Source organism: Pogonomyrmex barbatus, unplaced genomic scaffold, assembly GCF_055798465.1.
Source record: "Pogonomyrmex barbatus isolate J1 unplaced genomic scaffold, ASM5579846v1 scaffold6, whole genome shotgun sequence".
Lineage (NCBI taxonomy): Eukaryota > Metazoa > Arthropoda > Insecta > Hymenoptera > Formicidae > Pogonomyrmex > Pogonomyrmex barbatus.
In genome coordinates this window covers 4,688,019-4,709,858 of record NW_028297160.1, presented here as the reverse complement: position 1 = coordinate 4,709,858, position 21,840 = coordinate 4,688,019, and the positions used below count along the sequence as shown (strand labels likewise).

At 28.9% G+C, this 21,840-nt stretch overlaps 1 protein-coding gene across 5 annotated transcripts in view; it reads left to right on the top strand.

Moving 5' to 3' along the window:
- The window catches only part of Glurb (metabotropic glutamate receptor B), a 123,499-nt gene that overhangs the window by 76,487 nt on the left and 25,172 nt on the right, over positions 1-21,840 (top strand). For all 5 annotated transcript variants that reach the window (XR_016140749.1, XM_089082858.1, XM_089082856.1 and 2 more), the window contains one exon: positions 16,353-16,495. Coding sequence is in view for 4 of the 5 variants with exons in the window: in XM_089082858.1 (XP_088938984.1) it covers positions 16,353-16,495 (143 nt within the window). In the remaining variant the exon portion in view is untranslated. The remainder of the gene's footprint in view (positions 1-16,352; positions 16,496-21,840) is intronic.

Below are 21,840 nucleotides of genomic sequence, written 5' to 3'. Positions count from 1 at the left end.
TCGGAACTGAAGCGAATCAAAAAAGGAAAACTTCTTATCGAAGAAAACTTCTTGTCACACTGTTCTTTTCTCTTTGCTCGGTTATCTTGCTCTCACGGGTTTACATCTGGCAAAATACCTATCATGTCACAAAAACGAAACAGACTTTGCGTGGTCAGACTTTGCGACATCTGGTTCTTATCTGAAACTTCCTTTATTTTCAACCTGTACGCTCATAAAATTTGACGGAGACATATATAGTTTAAATTGATAATAAAACCAAAACAGAAAATTTTATTCTTTAATTTATTTTAATAAAATGTGTTTAAAAAACCGAATTAAAAATTAAATTAAAGCTGGTTAATAAGATACCTCTATAAATTTCATATCATCATGTATGTTGCTTTAATTCCGTCATTTATCGATACTTTTCTCAATGTAAACAGTTTAAATTAATAATTTTAATATTATTGGGAACGAAATGGAGGAGGCCGAAGAATTTGAACAATAATGAATAATACTGTCCCACATTGAAATAGAATGAGGAAATTCCACGTTAAATAATAATCCGATTTTCAAATTATTTCGACTATCAGATTTATACGAATATTGTCAATAATTAATTTTCGCGAATAATGCGTTTTGCTTACTTTTTTAAAAAAAATTTAAAAATAATCACATATACAACAAGCAGGTACATATTATTACTTAATTTAATAACTAAAGACTTCAGTTTTAATCCTAATGATATTAAATATAATTATTAAATATTTTCGCCCTGAAAGTTAGCAATTTTAATTATTTATTTTGCATTACATCACATTATTAAATTTTTATATGAGATAACGCGAAATTTATAGAACAGATCTTAAGTAAATCGTATTATCGAAGTATCATGAGTGAGACTGCATTACTAAGAAAAAAATAGTGTGAGAAAAAGCACAGTTTAGATGATAATAATAACAAGAATGCTTAAGGCTATCGACCGATTCAGTTCGTTCGTGTTCAAAGATAGTAATGGAGGAGAGATAATTTTGATCTGGCCATCGGTGAAAAGTAGACGTACTCCTTTCGATCGAAGAATTCATAGAGATGATCGAGATCATAGAGAAGCATAGAATTCTGAATATATGTTATCTCGATTACATTACTAGACTTACTCGTTGGATGCCATAATTTTTTTGCGTTCCTTCACATATTAACTAAGTTAGCATGCAAGCGATTAACTTAAATGTGAATGAAATAAAATATGTTGCTTTTGTCTTTATAAATTATGCTTAAAGAAGAAAATCTTTTAAGTCCCAATATTTGTCATTTTGAATAAAACATTTCAACACGTGATATCTTAAAAAAAAAATAAATAAAAATTTTTTGATATTATTCAATATATTTTCGAATATATATTTGAAATGTTTCGTAAAAGGCTTGTAAGTTTATTGAATTTTTAATCGAGTTTAGATCGAATAATGCAAAATATTATTGAGCGTTATGTAATACATTTATATCGTGTTATGTAATGTATTGATATTTATTTAAACATATTGTTAGTCAAATTTTTGTTAAATATGACGCTTGATTGATAAAGAACTGCTGCATAAATTCATTCTTATGGATACTATAATGCGACAAAGTTCCAGGCTATCGTAATATTCTGAAATGAGAAACATGAAATCGAAGGGATCGTTTTTTTTAGCCCGGCAAGCGCAAATTGATTGAGGGTCCATGAAAGATGTGATTTCCACACGTTCACGGAGGTTGTGCGCGATCGTAACAAAGAATCGACACTGTCGTGCCGGCAACCCAATTTTCGGGTCTCGGCAACAGCGGAAAAACGAAGAGTGCGATAAAGGATCACTTTTGCACAGGCCAAGCACACCCAATTCTCACCACGAAATAAATGAATTCATGCGTGAATTCACGTCACGTTCTACTGGATTTAATTTGCACCGGACAGGATCGACAGACAATTCATTTTTCCGATCGTAGTTTTCATATCTTTCATTCTTTCATTCTCGTCACCGCGCGTATATTCACGGTTTGCCATGTGCGAGTAATATTTTACGACGTCGATTCATCAGCGATAATCACGAACGAATATTTGGAATATCAGGACAAATATTTCTACCTCTTCTGTATACACAGAGAAATAGATTCCAATATTAAAATATTAAGAGAATATAATGAAAATATGTCGATAAACAAGAATATACTGTGTGATATCTCATATCATCTTTCTATATATTTATATGTACTTAACAATCTCTAAATAAAAATACAAAGTCAAAAAATCAATGTACTTAAATCAATTTAAAAAATTTGTAACTTTATTTTATTATGTATTAAAAAATTCTACATATGTCTTTATATAAAATGCTTAAATAATTACGAAAAAATTAGTATTCATTAATAGATCCTTTTCAATGTAGTATTAGCTAATTGAGATAAATTGCACTCGATATCTGGGTATAATGTTCGTTCGAGATAAGATTGCGATTGAGATCATTTAGTTTGCACCTTTGGATCGTAATTCGCGATGCGGTACCATTCGTGGTCGTATCAATGTAATGGAATATCGAGTTGCCTTTCCAATGCAATTCCATTTTCTCGCTGATACGAATTTCTTACTTGGTTTTCACATGCACAGGAACATGGCATTGGTTTGCATCTATATCTGTCGCACAACGAACTTCATCCACTCGGCTCGAGATCGACAAAAGCTGCGCTTTCGAATTGCGAGTAATCTGAGGTGCAACACGAAATCATAACTTATATTCTTGACTGCTGTCAACTTTTATTACGCGCCACCTTACATTATCGTGACATGAAAGGGATATTGATAAAAATATATATATATATATATATACATATATATATATATATATATATATATACTATATATATAATTGGTTTTGCTAGTATTTTTTTATTAGAAAAATAAATGATTCCATTATTTAAAGTTGTATTAAAAAAAAATTATAAAACTACAAAAGTAATATTTTCCCATTAATTTTTATTGATTATTACATTGATATAAAATAAAAATTTTGACTCTTTGCGATATTTAAAATCGTAATCTATATCCGCAATCTAGCAAGTATTGTACTTTTTGGTGTTTTGTAATACATTTTATCGTTTATATATATATATGTATATCAATAAAAATTAATGGGAAAATATTACTTTTGTAGTTTTATTATTTTTTTTTTAATACAATACAATTTTTTTAATACAATACAATTTTTATTATTTTTTTTTAAATAATGGAATCATTTATTTTTCTAATAAAAAAATACTAGCAAAACCAATTCCTGAGCTCGATTGTCGACACGGCTATCAAAATGCATGTCAATATCGAAGCGATCCAATAAAAATCAAGTTCCTTGTCCTTAAAAGTAGGCTTCCATCGAGATACGTTTTATCGCGGTTAGTAACTCGTACGTCCGATCTATAACAGTTACTACTACTTACGACGAAGGTATTCCCATAAGAATATAACTCCTATCACTGGATGCGCCTTACGCTCGTACATTAACGCGTATATATGTCCGCTCCAGCCACAATCGCATCGTGCTGGTTTACTGTGTCGAAAACGATTCGTTTCAAAGTACCTTTACCGAGTATCTGCTGAGGAATCTTAATCGTGCGGACGTCGCTATTCACTTACAGCGCAGTCACCATAATTTCTCCAGAAACAAGAGAAACGTTTATGAACGTTTTTTATTTCTTTTACAATCGTAAAAGATCGTATGTTTACGTAAAGCCGCGTATCTCGTGACGTTATCACAGTTATCTCATACTAATTAAAATTAGATATTACATGAAGTGACTAGTGGTGTACTAAAGTGGTGTACTAAACTTCAAAATGATGTGTAAACTAATACTGTTTACGACAAGCATGTGAGTTAATTCGAGGACTGACGGTTATAGAATCGCGGTGTACATACTTGACTACAGTGAAACACAAACCGCAAATTTAATTCTAGCAATTAACTGTGTAACTAGTCTATGTGATAAACTTTGCGTTATGAGGTATTCCAATCTCCCTAATGAAATTTACATTATTAGATATAAAATAGAAAAATACGAAAAGTGAAAAATATATTGATAGTGATTAATTGATAATGATTAATTGATAGTGATTAAAAGTGAAAAATATATTGAAAGTGATTAATATTTTAATTTTATTTTGAAAATTGTTGACATCAACATTTTCCTTCTAGAGTTAAATCGTTAATAAATTAGCAAGCATTTTAAAATTTTTTCAGAACTTCCAGAAGTCTCATTTTTCCTTTATCACTGTTAACCAGTCAATTATTGTCAATAACTGTCCGAGCAATCATCGCTGTTTTTCATAAGAAGCAATAAAGTTCCAGAGCCTTTAAGTTCCTTCGTAAATTGAATTATAATCTATGATGTACTACAAAAAGAAAGAATAAACTTTGTTAAGCCATTTGCATAGCAAAGCTAAAGAAATTAAGTTAAAATTTATTCGAACAATTACTTAAATTGGAGAAGTTTCTAGCGAAACATGAAATTATAATTCCTATGGAAATATTTCGTTATCTAATTATAATAAATGCATTTTTTTAATAGCATTTTTAATAGCACTCTTTACTAATTATTTGTTGCCAATGATAAGAAATTATAAATGCATCGATTTATTTATACTGGTATAAAATTCATCAAACTTTTGTTATACATACGATGGGATGTGCATGTCTGATAAATGACTATGTTAATTTGTGTTGTATATTGGATTCTGTACGTAGGGCGAAATTGTACAACTCTCTGAATTTACTTCCTTTGTCATTATCCCGAAGAAAGTTCTGACAAAGATAGGAGAATGTCGCAGCATTTACACTAACAAGATTCGCTATTTACTGAGAAATGTAGTCTACTCGGCCATACGCTTTATGAGTTAACGAGCTCGCCTGTCATAAAAGATATGGCCATTTCTCGCCTACTCTTATTAAGATGCAATATCCGCATCGTTCTACGTGATTATTTATTTACAAAAAAAAAACATTGAGAGCTTTATCATAGCTTTGAATTTTTTATTCTTTTGTTATCCTTTCCTACATATATTTTTATTACCTTTTCAAATCAAATAATTTATATAAACATTATTTGTTTCAATGGAATAGAAAAATTATTTCACTGACTTTATAACAAATCATTTAAATCTCTGCTATTCAAATTTTTAATTGTTAATTTTGCATTTTATATTCTATAATTCATTTGTATTCAATGCATCAATGCAATATGTGTATATGTGCTATGTCGTGTATTAAAACATTGCTTATTTTAAGGAATATCTTTAGGACGAATGAATCACTGTCATTGGATGCATCATGAAACCGTCGTCATGGTGTTGTGGTTGCGTGCTCGAAACATGCTTGAATTACCACGAACCGCACTATGCGCGCACAGAATATTATTTTTCCTTTTGACATATTTCTTTTTTTTATTTTCTCCAAGAGTATAACACAAGAATTATTTCGTCATCATAGTTGTTTTATTATATATACCTTCCTTATATTCGCACGAAAAGACTTTGCGTGAGAGATAAATTAGTCAATAAAACATATTTTATCTTATATCACGTTTAAATCACGGTTAATTCAATTATATCTAAGATATCATATTAAATTTTTTTTTCATAAAATAAGATATGTTTCCAGATGTTAACTCAAAAATACGATTCTCTATATAAAAATGCTATGTTTCAAATTAAGAATAAATCGACAGTTTGATAATAAATTCCAAGTTAGAATTCAACCGTTCTGGAATTCGTTTTCCTTTTTACGAGCTTGTTCGAGAGAATTGAACGCAATTTATTCTACTCTGAATCAATCAGTTTTTTTCTCGATGAACTTTAAAAGTTGATGAATCTTGACCAAGATGTCTTCTGTTCCGATCAAAGTGAAACATCTAAAGTGAAACCAGAGATAAAAGACAAAGTATCTGTAAGAGTACCTAGAGTATCTAGAGTACGTAATTTGCTCGAGTGTCAAAGAAAAATGTGAACGTTAAAGGATTAAAAACAGTTGCTGTGAAATGTTGATTGTCAAACAAGACGATTATTACGCGCGAAAGGATATCTTTTAATTCTGGAAAAGTTATCCAGAAGTAAATATCGATCAGAAAATTAATCAGCTGCCATTGTTAACTTTCATTTATGAATCGGAATCCAATAATGAGCGCGCTAATCAATATAAAACAAAAGAAGCGAAAAGAATCTCGGGACAAGGTAGGCTGAGATGATTAATATCAAATGAATTTTATTTGTATTCTTTCAAGTTTCGTGATTAATCCTCACCTAAATCTATGATAAATCACAGAGAATAACAAAATTTCAGATAAAGCATCTAAATTTATTCAACAATATCCATTATATAAACACGACAAATTATTTCGTTTCCTAGAAATAAAAAACTTGTTTGACTATCACTTATTGCTGTTTATATAATTGTAGAAAATTATTAGACAACACATAACCGAATATATTATTTGCTTTGATAAATATAAATATGAAATAATTTACTAACAATCATAATAAATGATCCGAACAATCTAAATAAATGATGTAATTTTTATTCTGTTATTCAAAATATTCTATCAGTAGAAATATTTATATTTTTTATAATTATGCGAATAATAAAAAGATAATTATTACTTTGATTATCAAATAACTATCACTTTTTATAGAAAGATTTTTATAGAACTATTAAAAATTTATAATAAATTACAATATTATCATTTAAAAACTATAAAAAAAATACTTTCTAAAAAATAATATTTAAAAATACAATTCTAAAACCTGAATTAAAATAAAGATGTTTGTAATTTTTTAGAATATATTATAAATTATAATAAAGAATATCAATCATAGAATAGATTTTTATGTATATTTTATACGTATCGATCAACTACATTACAAACGTCAACTACGAACTGAATATAAAGCGTCAATAATCTCTATCGATACTCAAATAATATCCACTTGTCAACAAGCTGTATTATCAATTTGCTTGTTGCGATGTACTAATTAACGCGGCACTAATTAGAGATTATCGCGTATCTACCGATACAGTTACTAGTTAAGGAACTTGTTTGCATTAATTATCAATAATAGTTAACATTATAACAATATACATCTCATATAGAACAAAAAGGAACCGTATCTATGTTTCGTGTTTAATGATTAACAATAAGCACAAAACATTACCTAAACTCTAATAAAATATTATAAAATATCTATTTGATCAAACACAAATAAAATGAAAATATTATGATACACTTTTAGAAACTGTGATAATTATTTAGGTGCATAAAAAAATTAATTTTTTATAAAAAGGTTTCTATTTCATAATTAATTAAATATAATTGACATTAATTTTTCTTGGATATATAAAAATATTTACAATGACAAGAGACTAAATGCTCGCCGTAATTTGAATCTTATTTTATAAAAATAATAATTTTGTAAAAATTATAATAGCAGCAAATTATAAATTGCATCGATACTTCATATTGCTTTATAATTTATTTCAGTCTATTGTTACATACTTTCCAAGAAGTTTTCTTTTTCTCCATATCCAGATATTAATTAGAAGTTTTTACGTCGTTTATCGAAAGAAAACAACATTTTTAATCTACAGCAAGAATTCTTTGTCGACAATTCTACATTCTTCAAAAAGAGAAACAACTTGTTCAGTGAAAAGAGCAGTGCAATAAGTTTCGCGCAAAAACTTAGTCCTCCTTTATCAAGATCGAGATCGAACGGGCAGAATTCCAGCACGAAACGAGCATCGAGAATATTTCGCAGGATAGGGTGTGAGGTTTCATCGATCGTTTCTCGAATTACTTGTTGCGAGAGCGATTGTATTGCGCGAGCCGCAGACTTCCTCTTTCGCTTCGTTACATCAAAATTGGACGAGTTTCCTCGTTTCATCGGTCCACCGACTCACTTCTTCCTTCTTAGCTCATTTTTCAATTGACGCAAAACGGCGTAAAAATAAAAAGGTGAAATTCTTTCTCTCTCTTTTTCTTTCATCTCTTTCAGAATGCGAAAAGATAGAAAAATCCTTTGCATTATTTAAGCAATATCTTCTGTTAGCTATATAATTCTGTTAAGCAGTATATTTCATATACACCGATACGTATATTACTTAATACGTATATTACTTAAATTATACATTCCCTTTTTCACTCTAAAAAGTGATAAAAGACCAAGAATATGTATCATAAAAAATTATCATACAAAAAGCTTGAATTATAAATATGTTTAAATATGTTTAAAAATATAAAAACTTTATTATTATTTGCAGGTTTTTGTTCAAATTTATTTCTTTCATAAAAATAATGGCATCCGGAAATTGCAATTGGAAATGAAAAATTATACAGCACTATAAAATAAAAATCTTCTTTTATTATACATGTACATTTTGATATTGAAAATGTTTAAAAATTTATTATATAAACTTTATCATGGCATAATGATAATAATATTGTAAAGTGAATAAAAGTATGAAATCTTGTAGTAATCAAGAATTATGTGACTAATTCCAAAAATAAGAAAAATCTTTTAAAACTGTAAAAAAGATGTTTGCAAGTAATCATAAGTTAAGTTTCGCGATTATTTTTAAGTAACATCATAATTTACAGAAAATATTTCTCACAATGTGCTATTTTCTCACTATTAAAGTACTTGAATCAAATGGGTTTGCTGCATGTGATCGTAATGGGAGGTAATCCTGATTTTGTCTTCCAGAGTGAAAAGTGTCCTGGGAATCGAAACATGTGTCAGTAAACTGATTTCTCAAGTGCACCCTGAGTAAAACGACTCAATTGTTTACAAAGTCGTAAATGCTTTTTAACGCTAAAGCATAAAACAGAAAGTTTGTGTTTCTATAATGCTTTCCTCAATTAAATATAAAGCAATGGTATTTCTTAATTATGCAATAAAATTTACTAGTAACATCTACAAATCATATAATTTTTCGTAATAAATCATTAATATATCTAAATAAATAGAAATAAATCTAATATATCTAAATATATCTAAATAATATCTAAATTATACTTAATTTACAAAAATAACTTTTGAGATTTTCGTAAATGATACATATTTAATTAATTGTTGATATTTTTAAAGAGATTTTTTTAATGTCATTTATATGTATTTGTGTATGTGTGTGTGGGGGGGGGGAACTTTGATCAGTATCTCATAATCTATAAAATATCATAATTTCAGCTAATTTGACTACTTTTTCCATATGATTAGTGTGTGGCTTTATATTGTTACAGAAATTTGAATGACTTAATTTTATTTTCTCTTTATGATAATCAAACCATTTCACTCTTCACAAAATGAAAAATAAAAGAATGATAATAAATTAATTTTCATAATTATTTTTAATATCAAAAACGCCAAGAGAATCTTGATTATCAAATATGAAACTATTAGATGTACTAATTCTAACACTAATAATAACTAATACTATTAATAATATAATAAAAATTATTAAGTGTGGAAATCAATAACAGACAATAAGTCGATGCACGTGTTTGTATAAGTATGGACTGAGCATAAAATTTCTAGCGATATTACTTAGATTTTTGATCAGTTATAATTAGAAAACTATTGTAGCCTCAATATTTTTATGAGAATTTTTTGCTCTACTTTATCTACATTATCTTAGAATATGCTATTAAAGTATTGTAAGATGATAAGACACTCTGTATATATATATATATATATATATATATATATATATATGTCATTATTATTTTGCATTTATCAAATAACAACAAATATTATAATTTAATTAAAATCATACCAATAATATAATGTGTTATTTAGTCGATATAATTATTCTGATTCAATAAATGAACTGTTTGTTCAACAGAAAGCACAATTCAAAAAAGATCGGACTTTTTTCATCGTGGGATTATTTCCACTCGAATCTTTGACAAAAGGAAATGCGGAATATGTAGAGCACATATGCGTAGCATGTAGAGCACATAAATATCGATCTGTACATGATTGTGTATGCTAATTAGCGGCAAGCTTGTTATTTAATTCAATGTATTTTGTTTTATTCAAAGATATCATAATATAATCCACAATAATTCAATTTTAATAAATTAACAAAATAAACTCAATAATTTGATAACTTAAAAAGTATAAAATAATATTTTTATCTCTTTCAAGTTTCTAAATTATTGAGATTATTATGTTGAATTATTCAGTTCAATATATATGTTGATTTCACGATAATTATTGTCATAAATTGTAAATGGCTGTCACTTTGGTGACGTTCGTGGTGTCGCTGATGTTGATTGTGTCACGACGGCGGAGTAATTCCGCGCTATGGTTTCATCCATCTTACCAAACTGTGCAAATATATATATATATATATCAACTATATATACGAGTATATGTATATTTAGGTTACGCTAGAACATCACGCGTCAGAAATTTACATATGGATGCGTTATTTATACGCAGAGTTTAGATATAGCAAATATAACCATGCTAATTTCTGCATTACAAGAAAGAAAAAGATATTTAAATCAATAAAAACATTATTCAATTAAAATAAAGTTAAAAAATGTATTTATAAAATGTATTTATGTATAAATAGTATGTTGTATCTATGTTATAAAAATATTATTGCTGAAAAAATAAAAATCATCTACAATACTTTAATTCACATTCAGCAACATTTACTCTATATCCATTTTAATCAACTAAAGATGCATTTTGATGTCATATTACATTAGATGCAACTCCTGTAACATAAGATTGGATTACTGGGTTCCATTTATTATGTATTGTTCGTCCAGATGTTAAAGCTTTCTTTTAATGTAAGATAAATTTCAATAAATTTATGAATACACAAACTTCACTAATATAATTACAATTATATTAGTTCACTTAATTAAAAATACATTTAAACTTTAGCTAACAAGATGAATTCTAATAAAAAATACAAGCAATTGTTGCAATAATATTCAATGTAAGACCTAATTAATTAAAATTTATAAATATGTTTTCAAGCTTATTTAAAATAATTATTACAATCATAATTATTTTCTAACTACACGCGTACACTACTTTTATGAGTACAATAAAGTTTAGTAAAAAGCCAGCATAAAACATACATATGTATAAATCACATTGAGCTGCTTCGTTATGTTTAATGTTACATTCAATCCTCGAAGAAACTGCACTGCATTTACTAATCGCTTTTAAATTGCGGGACTGAAAAACGTGAGAGTCAAAAAATCGCTCTACGTGAGGCGCATAATAACATCTTGACCCGCGATTTAAATTAACGCGACTATTCATTCACGCTCATTCTCAAATTTTCCACGTACGTACCCTCTGCACATTTCCTGTGATGTTTTATTTTTTCTCTCATTGCTTTCTCACTTCGACGCTTAGTGCCAACACCAACACATTTAATCTACGAATACACTCATTGCTACCGCGTACCTCCATTCATTTCTCGTCTCGCAATCCTCGACCGGAAAGAACACACAAAAGTTACCAAGTTAAACGTATAATTAATTGCTGACATTTCATTACATCTAGATGAAAGACTCATTAACGAATTCTACGGAATCGTTATGTCGCGTATCGAGGTGTTGCAGGACTGCCTTTCAACTACCCGCTAAAAACCTCACGATTCGTAAACCTGAACATCCAAGCAGAGTAGAATAAGAAAAAGTCTTAAAGACCAGATGGAGAAGGAGATAAAAGAAAAGAAATCTGGCGCGTAATGATGAAAGAGATTTACAGGCAAAAAATTCTGCACAGTAATGCGAATGTATATTCTAGGCAACACATTGAAATCAAAACGTATAAGAATAATTGCTTATGAAAAAGTAAACAGCTTTGAAAACATTTATCATCTTTTTATTAAAACTTCTAAGAGAAAAGGGAAATTCAAACGATCACGCATATTAATAACATATTCATTATATATTTTTCACGAGTGCTTTCGAATTTCTTTGACATTTGTCAGTAGTTATAATAAAATATTTACAAAAAGAATAAAATAAAATATATTTAACTGCATGCAAAACACAAATGATATTTCATTTGATTTGCAGTAAAACTTTCAGTGTAAGAGAGAAATAGTATCTATCCTAAACACACGCATACATACACAGAATATAAGATAATATAAGATATAATATAAGATTGATAATATATTTAGAATTATTATTGCTTCAGCAATTTTTAGCAACGCATTAATATACATCTATTACTGTTATCGATTAGTTTAATTAATAAATATTGTTATAAATTTATCCCTTTTTGTTATTAGTATTGTTTTTACGATATTATTGTTAATATATCGATTTTCTTTTATTATATATATTTTTAGTGGATTTAAATTTAGTAGATTTAAATTTATATTTTTCTTACCAATCAGAAATTATACAATTGAAAGATGTACAAAAATTAGTTGTAAATTTCTAAAAGGCATCTATTGACAATGGCCAAAGAGGTTTCTGTGCCAAAAAAGCATCGAATTTCGTAACGTACTTTTATGCAAATTTGATTCATTCCCTTTCGCTACTTCAGTGAAAACGTCGCGACATAAAGCACAAGATAATCTCAAAGCAGCATTAGCAAGCTCTTATGCATTCTCATTCTTTTCCAAGATGTATATTCGCACAACACGAAAAAGTACTTTGATACAAAAAAATCTACAAAAACGTTTATATCTTTTGGAAATTCAAGAATAGATGCTTTTTTCTGTTTTATTATCGTCATGAGATATAATTGATAATGCGATTCAGACAGCCACGAAATAAAACTAAATGCATCCTCGAGGATCAAATCAGATCAAATCTTATTAAAATAAAGTTATCAATAAAAAAAGATGTTGTTATCTTGTGTACGTAAATGAACGAAACTGATGTATACAAAGTTTCGTTTAAATTTAAATAACAGATACATAACAAATCTATAAAATTAAATTCTAGATATAATCGAATAGCTTCAAAAAGTTACAATTTCATAATTCCTATAATTCAACAAGAAAGAATAATAAGCTATAGTCTAACTCAATATTCTTCGACCATAGCGCGCGGTTTTCGACACCAAACAGCTGTCGCAATTTCAATAATAGCCAATGAGCCGAAAATTAGAATAATTCATCTAGCATAGGAACGTGTGCGAATATTCACGTTGACAATCGACCTGGAATAATCCGCACCGATCAGAATTATTAGAGTACATTTGCGAATAACGTGAGTTGTGAATAACACCATGGGGATATATCATGAGCATTTAGATATATCGTGATAACGAATATGGAATATGTTCATGAAAAAATATTTGTACGTATTTTCTACATATATACATATATATATATATATATATATATATATATATATATATATACATTCGATATATATTTTATCTAATTTTTTTCATGCAAATTCACGGTTTACGTTATTCTTGTAATAAGTATTTATTTATTCTCAAAAATGTAACGGAAAATATACACGCAAGCGTTTTAATAGTTTACACATTGGAAGTGATGTTTTTTAAAGTTCGTTTGTAATGAGTTTGCCAATTACAGTGAGTATAACGATAGATCAAGCGATCCATCAATTTGCAACTTTGTCGAGAATACTTTCTTCTTCGAGCACGAAGCTATAGTGACTCTACCTTTACTTTCGCAATTGATAAAATACTTGAAGCGCGAAATACTAAAGAGTGCATAAAATAAACTAAAAGAATTCACTTTACTCGATATCAGAAGCACTGTTACAATATCATATTGATCGATACAGAGAGAGAGAGAGAGAGAGAGAGAGAGAGAGAGAGAGAGAGAGAGAGAATATTATATTAAGCAACTATTAAAAATAGATTAACACATTTATAATTTTAATTTAATCTATTTTACATATGTACGTATATAATTTTTAAAATAATAAAGATAGGTTATATTTCCCATTCTTTGTCAGAGGGTTACTAAATATAATAGGTTTACTAAATGTTAAATAAAATGCTAAATGATTGTAATATTACAAAAACAAAATTGAAAACTTTGTTTATTTATATTATAACTGCAAAATAATTATCTATGTTTCTAATTCCCTGGTATAATAAAAATTTTATTATAAGATAATTTTATTATTTTCAATTATTATAAATAATTCTATTATACATAATTATACATAACGCAGAATCTTTGATCTTTAATTGATTGCATTGAAACCGAGTAAAAGTAAATTTTACAATTTTATTTATTTAATTCATTTTAATGGACATTTTAGTAATATAATAATTAAGTAATATAATAATTAAGTGTAATATTTTAAGTAATATTATTTTATATCCCAACTTAAATTTTATTATAATAAAATAAATAAATCATTGCACTAATACTGTTGTGTCTATTACTAGGAGACTTATCCTACAGGATTTTAAGTTCATCGATCCATTCAAGTAATGCAACTATAAAATAATCTCTTTTTCTCTCTCTCCCTTCTTTCTTTTCTATCTTTCATATTATGCTTGTCGGTTTGCGTCTTGGCCTACCTCGCTTCTGGAGATCATAATTTTGAAAAAAGGAGCATGCATTATCATATGCGCAGATCCGTGAAAATAAGGTCTCGTCTGGCAGCACGAAGCAGAATATACGAGAATGAAAGAAGGTGCGAGCAACATCACGATGGCTAACCGAATTTCATAAGTTTTTCTTTTTATATACACACACACACACACACACACACACACACACACACACACACACACACATGTGTTTTTATTTTACATTCTTATGCTACCTCGTTTTTATTCATCTGTTATTATTCATGAGTTCCATGGACCGAATATGTACGTCTTCTAGCAAAAGGCAAATTCATTTTCATTGATTTATTGGTGCTTCACGAGCGAAAAGCGTTCCCAGCGCCGTTTCTCTCAGCGTCGTGATTTAGAGAGAACAAGGAAAAATAATAGAAGAAGAAAAATGAAACGTCGAAAGGCGAAAGGAGAATACGAAACCCTAGGAGAAAATTGCTCGATTCTCACCCTCTCGATATTCATGACACTAAGCCTTTAGCAAACATTTACACTAGCTATATAGAAATAAGAGTGAATTTCATCGGTAAACATTTCCAAGCTACGTGTACAAACGAGAAGCTGAAGAACGATATTCTTCATACGTAAAAAAAGTAGGGATGGCAACTTAATTTCTTATGCAGGCAACGATTGCGTGAATTGAAATCTGAAATTCTTTAATACGTCTTTAGCATTTGATTACAAGCGACATTCCACATTGTGTAAATGTGCTTACATAGCAAAAAATATTTTAATTGCTCATATAACTCAACATATATTGCAAAATATTTCTTTTGATATACATATATTTCTTTATTTCATACCTCATTTACTTATATATTAATCATAATATAATCAACATGAATCGATATATACGATAAAAACTAAGCAGTAATTTTGATTGTTAAGAATATAATAATCAATACGTCCATTGTTTTAAAAGCTTAACATTATCTTGAACCATATTACAAAAAAAAATTTGAATTTCCATATGTGATTTATATTTGTAATGCGGATCAATTGCAAACAACATATCAGAATAAGAACGGCAGATTCAACAGGTGTTATACTGCAAAATCGCATGAAGCAAAGTCCAAACGATAAGAAAAACAAGAACGAAAATATAATTTACCGTAAGCTGTTACAAGAATTTCATTAAATTTCAATTTCGTCCCGAGTATATGACCGAGTGATATTAGCTAACAAAATATGGTTGAATACACAAATAAAGTATTAATTTCATTTAATTTCGAAATCGAATACAGCGCGGCGACACAGTTGGTTAAATGCAAATATATTAATAAAAGTTTGATAGCACATTAATTATATAGAGTATTTACGTAAAATACAATTCAATGAATAAGATCTATACGTATATTGATATAAATGAACAAATGTACAAGATATTTGAATTATTTACTTTTCATCATTTATTTTTGCGTGCGAACTATACCTATAAATATCGACTATTCATATCGTTCGCGTATATCACGTCTTTTGATTAATTAAACCTTACCCTATTCGCAAAACGCAAAACGAATTATTATCGTACTGATTAATTGACCAGTATATTCAATATAACGATGAAAATATTGATGATCCGAACAAAACAACATCATTATTATATTAATGTGAACTCACACCCGCGTTTTATCAACAAAATTTCATCGACAAAGAGCTCGTTAATAAAGGCATCATTAAGCTAATTAATTTGTTAATTTGAAATTTTATTTTTAAATAAATATCGAATAGAATTGTATCATGTTATTATGCATTCCAGGTTCGATAAGCAACATAGACGGTGCGGAATATCACTGCAACAAAACTGCTGTGCGAAAGGTAATCAGTGGAGTCGTTGGTGCAGCGAGTTCAGTAACTTCGATTCAGGTTGCCAATCTTCTACGATTGTTCAGAATTCCGCAAGTAAGTAAATCTTTCATCATCATTTAAGAAAACTTAAACAAAATTCTTTTGTAAAAAAGTGTTTGTACTATAACATTAATAATTGTCACGCGTATATTTTTCTTATTAAGTAAAATTAGGGAATACTTATACAAACGGCGAAAATTACAAATTTGCTATTTGTGAAGATTTTTACATACAAACATTTATATAAATGTAAAACTATAAAAAAATAGATTTTTTTATAGAAAATTATTAAAATAAAATGACAATCATTCAGATGGAAAAATATATGCATATGTTAATATGTTCTTTTATTTTGTAATACGTTCTACCATGAAAATACAGAACTAAGCAATATCATCGTGCTCCTAGAGACTGAAAGATGAAAATGCTAGGTTAGGTGGCAGTAAACCGTGAAAACTTCATTCTTGACGAAAGTTTACAGAACCTGCGGTTTAAAATCTTCCTACCGTGAAATCACCTCATCTAACGCTACTTTCCTTATAAGCCATTCGAGTCTCTTGGCCCATTTTATCTCTCAGCGCTCTATTAGGTTGAGGTTTAAAGGGTGTTACTATAACACGTTATCCGGCCACGGAAGAGCCATATTGCTATTAAACTTTTACCAACTTTCCGTTATTCCGATATTTGTTGTCGACTAAAAGTGAATCAAAACAAAATATCAATTATAAAATATGATTCCTTCATAATTCCTTATAATATGAAAATAAATTAAACTTGATCATTTTTTTAAACAATATGGTCTGAAAATATGGAATGAGAAAAAAAGTATGTTTCACTACTATATAAATTTATAGTTTGGCTTAAACACACGCTTCTTCATACGTTTTCATGCTGACGATGCGATTAAAAATTAGAATCATTTAGATCTCTTTTCCTCGGTACCGATATGAACCCGCCTAATAACTAGTTATACGTGTGTGCTCATTACAACAGAACTCGAGGATAACTCGAACTCGTTGATCATCGAATAGGATGCTCGAATCGTGAGATTCTGTACGTAGTAACTTTGTAATAATAGTTCATCTAGAACTCCTCCACTCAAAGTACCAATAGACGATCCTAGTACGTGAGTTAGAAGATTAACCTGTTTATATCGTCCACATTGTGAGAATCTCGTTTTACGATGTCGGGTTTCTCACCAAGATAGATACGTATATAGCAGAGGTCGAACGCGATAATATGCACATTTACATGCAAAGTTATGAAGATCTTATTAAGAAAGGATCGAAATATCAATTTTGTATGACAATAAATGATAATGATCCTTAATTCACATCGAGTACGATATATGATGCGATTAATAGTGTAAAATAAATTATCTACGCTCGTCAAAGAAAGTGCGTCAAAAACACTTTGCATATATGCTGCAAGCATAAACCTAATGTAAATTCTGTAATAATTTGCCAATTATTTGTAGTAAAATTCTCGGTACATTATAACAAAACTAATATCATATCGTAATCGAAATGTATAATACATTTTCATGATGTTTAACTTGTGGAGGTTTTTTTCTCTCAATAAATCAGATGTCTATGGCAAAGAATGCTCCTTCGTGAAAATTCGGTTGTCGCCGACTCATGCCTCCGAAAACCCACGGCGGTGAAGTTTGAAAGAGATTTCACGAGGATTTCAGAAAAGACGTGAAAGGATCATGCGGAATATAAGTCTAAGGAAACGGCGGATTTAATTTCAGACCATAATTCTTTCTGTGGGATTTCTATCCATTTCTACGACTGGGCATAGGTTTGCGAAACAGCGTTGCGGTCTATGTCATTATACAGTTACTAGAAACTGAGAGAAACAGCTCTCTGAAGCGTATTTGAATTGCATTTGTATACGAAAACAAAATAATGTCGAATATCAAACCCACAAGTTTGTTTTACACGCAAATCCAAATTGACAGATTCTCTAAAACATAAAAATACTATGCAGAATAGAAAATAATATACAATTTCACTATTTTTTTTAATAATAATAATAATATTCTATATAATAATATTTTAATAATAATATTCTAAAATTTGTAAATTTGTTTATCTTTAAAAAAATTGCATTAATCAGTTCAAAGTTCGCTACATTGAATAATAATGTAATGTTTATATGTAGTATTCATATAAAATCTATCAAATTTTATTAAAAAATGAAAATTTCATTGGTAAGAAATATGCATTATTAATATTTTATCAAAGTTTAAATTAATCTTCGAATTAATCTTTAAATCTCGTGATTACTAACGATTCCATAATATTGAAAAACTTAACTTATAATTTGACCATAAATTTACAATTTATGCGTATTAAAAATTTTAACTAAACTTTAACTTTAACTTAATTGAATTTAACGATAATGTATTAGCATCTATTTTTTATTTATTGAGAATATTATCATCATATGTGTAAGAAGTTATAAAACTTCTTATATTCGTTACTATATTTTACATTGCAAAATATAGTGAACTTTATTTTTCTACTTACTCTTGCTTTCTTTAACGCCTCTATTAAACTAGGCGGTCTTGTGAAACTTATCGCGTCGACGTTATGCTAAACTAGAAAACTGTTCGAGAATGTATGTGACGTAAAACGGGATCGTTTTTTGCTCACGGCGGATTCCAAAAAAAAAGTTGTAAACTTTTATGAATTTCCCGACCTCGTCAATTTCATACTTTTGCTTAAAGGTATGAAGTCGATGTAGCCGGTTCGTTCTTACGAAGAATTTAAATGCTCGCCACTATTTCCTTAAATTTTCTAATAAACTTGTCTCAAATCAACTACTCGCTGTTATTATATCATGGCAATATATCATGAATATTATGTATTTTATATGGTGTGTAGTTTATGTAGCATCTAAGAATATCGATTTTCCTAATCTGTCTTATTATACTATAAACTTTTAAAATATTAACTATGTATTACTTATTGTTAACTATAATTATTACTACGACTATTATTATTGCTGTTGTATAAACAAACTGTTTAACATATCAAACTATGCCTGAAAAAACTGTTGCATGTTAAATCATTTTTTTTCTATGTGATAATAGCTATCCGAGCAAAGAGATAAGCACCACTTGTTCCACAAACTTACCACATTTTTCTTTCATGCAACCCAGCAATTTAGTTTATCCATATTCATAACAGTTTTACGAGATCGAAAACCGTTCGATCTTCATCACTTTCGCGGCAACTTGTGACAAGGCCTGATTAAAGTTGATCTCCTTCAATGACAGAACATATCTCTATTATTAAGAACTTTATCTTCTAGAATGACGTTTTATCATTTACTATATCAATAATCAATCTTGGAGATAATCAATCTTGGGAATTCCAATGCCTCTTGAAATTTCTTCTAAATATTAGATTTTATATTTTAAGGATTAGATTCAGGATTAAATTTTTCCGGCATTATTTTATATTTAGATACGCCATATAAATCTTGTATTTTATATTGAACTTGTAAATATATAGTCCTACAATAATGCACAATTGTACGTTTCATGTCTGCAATAACACAGTTGAAAAAATTAACGTAATATATTATTTGCAACGTTTGATGCATGTTCTTATGCACGGCATAAAAGATGTATTTTCAGAATGGTCTTGTTCCAAATCATATCCCGAAACAATATACATTATTCATCATGTTAACCACGACTTATATCGATAGTATCGTTGTTCGTCACATTCACGTGCGATCCTAAGTGGCTGCGGACGACCGCTTAGCTAAACGATTTCTCCGCAACTTGTCAACGCGATGACGTACGATCGACATAGAAACACAGGTATAACACCCCGCGTGAACACTAAGCACGTGAGCGGAAAGTACATACACGTCAAAGGGAGCTTCGCTACTCGTGTCAATCAGCATCCTACGTGTATACATGTACATGTGTCGCGACATGATCGACAAGCGAACAGGAGTCAGTTCACAGGATTCGATAACACGCGTACAAAGACTCAAGGCTAGTAATTCTCTGAAAGGTAAGCTAAATTACAATTTCGATACTCATGCTTAAATTACTCCGTATCAAGCTTATTCGTTTACAGCTTGAAAATATTCGTGATTTATTTAAAAAGTTAAAGAAATTAAAATAATTACTAAACTCGTAAGTAAAGCAGTAAAATAAGTTTACTTTAGCAAATAATTTGTGAATTTATACGGGAACTTTTCATTTTGAGAAAATTAAAGTAAAAAATTAAAATAGTGTTCAAATATATATATAGAACGTATATAGAATAAAATAAAGATTTTACTTATAAATAGAATGCTCTTAAGTATTTTTCCAGATAAATAAATAAAAGTGAAAATAAATGTGAATTAGAAGCAAAAGTTAATTCATTTGATTAGACAATTTAATTTTCATATAGCATAGAAAATGAATATTTCGTTAATATTAAAAATTATAATACATTAATTTTAATTATTATGTAAAAAAGGAACTCATTATATAAGCAGTAATTTACTGATCAATCATTAATAATATTAATAACCGCCCCTCATTAATTACTGCTGCTCAATTGAAGCAGAGTGGCTTTAATCTTACCGAATATACGTCGCCATCGTCATAAATTTTAGTCACGGTTTTCGCGAATCGAATTAGTCAGAAAGAAAGCGCTCAGCAGCAATTTCTGTAAGTGGATTTCCATCTCTGCTAGGAATGCCGAAGCTCGTGGGATTACGATCGAGATTCAAGACGTAAGCTAACGCGAACTCAAGTCAGTGAACTAAATAATGAAATCGCATCTTACCAGCAAGTTGCATCGTCCTTACGAAATTTCTCACTTGGAAATATGCCGTTGATGTCGCAGCTAAGATTTGAATAACAGTCGAATCCTTCTTCCGTTGCTCCTCGATCATTGGCATATCTATTTGTATAAAGGACAGGACGAGAAGATGCAACACAAAAATTTGTGATCGGAAATCACTTCGCGTGACATATAAAGAAAAAAAAAAAAAGGAAAGAAACGGTCATTACATGCCTTGCCATCTCATCGTTTAAAGTAAAATTCAAAAATCATTTCTGAAGAAAGTAATTAGATTCAATTTATAAAGTCTTTGGACGGGTGTGATTTACATTATCCGATTAAAAGTATACTTATAATCGCTAGTAAAATTTTTTAATTAACATGAACTTCATAACTTCGGTCGCCGGTAATTAGCATTTTTATCACGATCCAATTCAACGTTGAATATTCTATTTGATTTGCGATAAATATCTTCAAAGTAGTTCTCTTTCATTGTTATTAAAATCGAAATTCTTTATATAATTATTTATTCATGTTTAATTTATTAAACATTATGTATTAAGGACACATAATTAATTAGAGTATTTTGTTTAATTA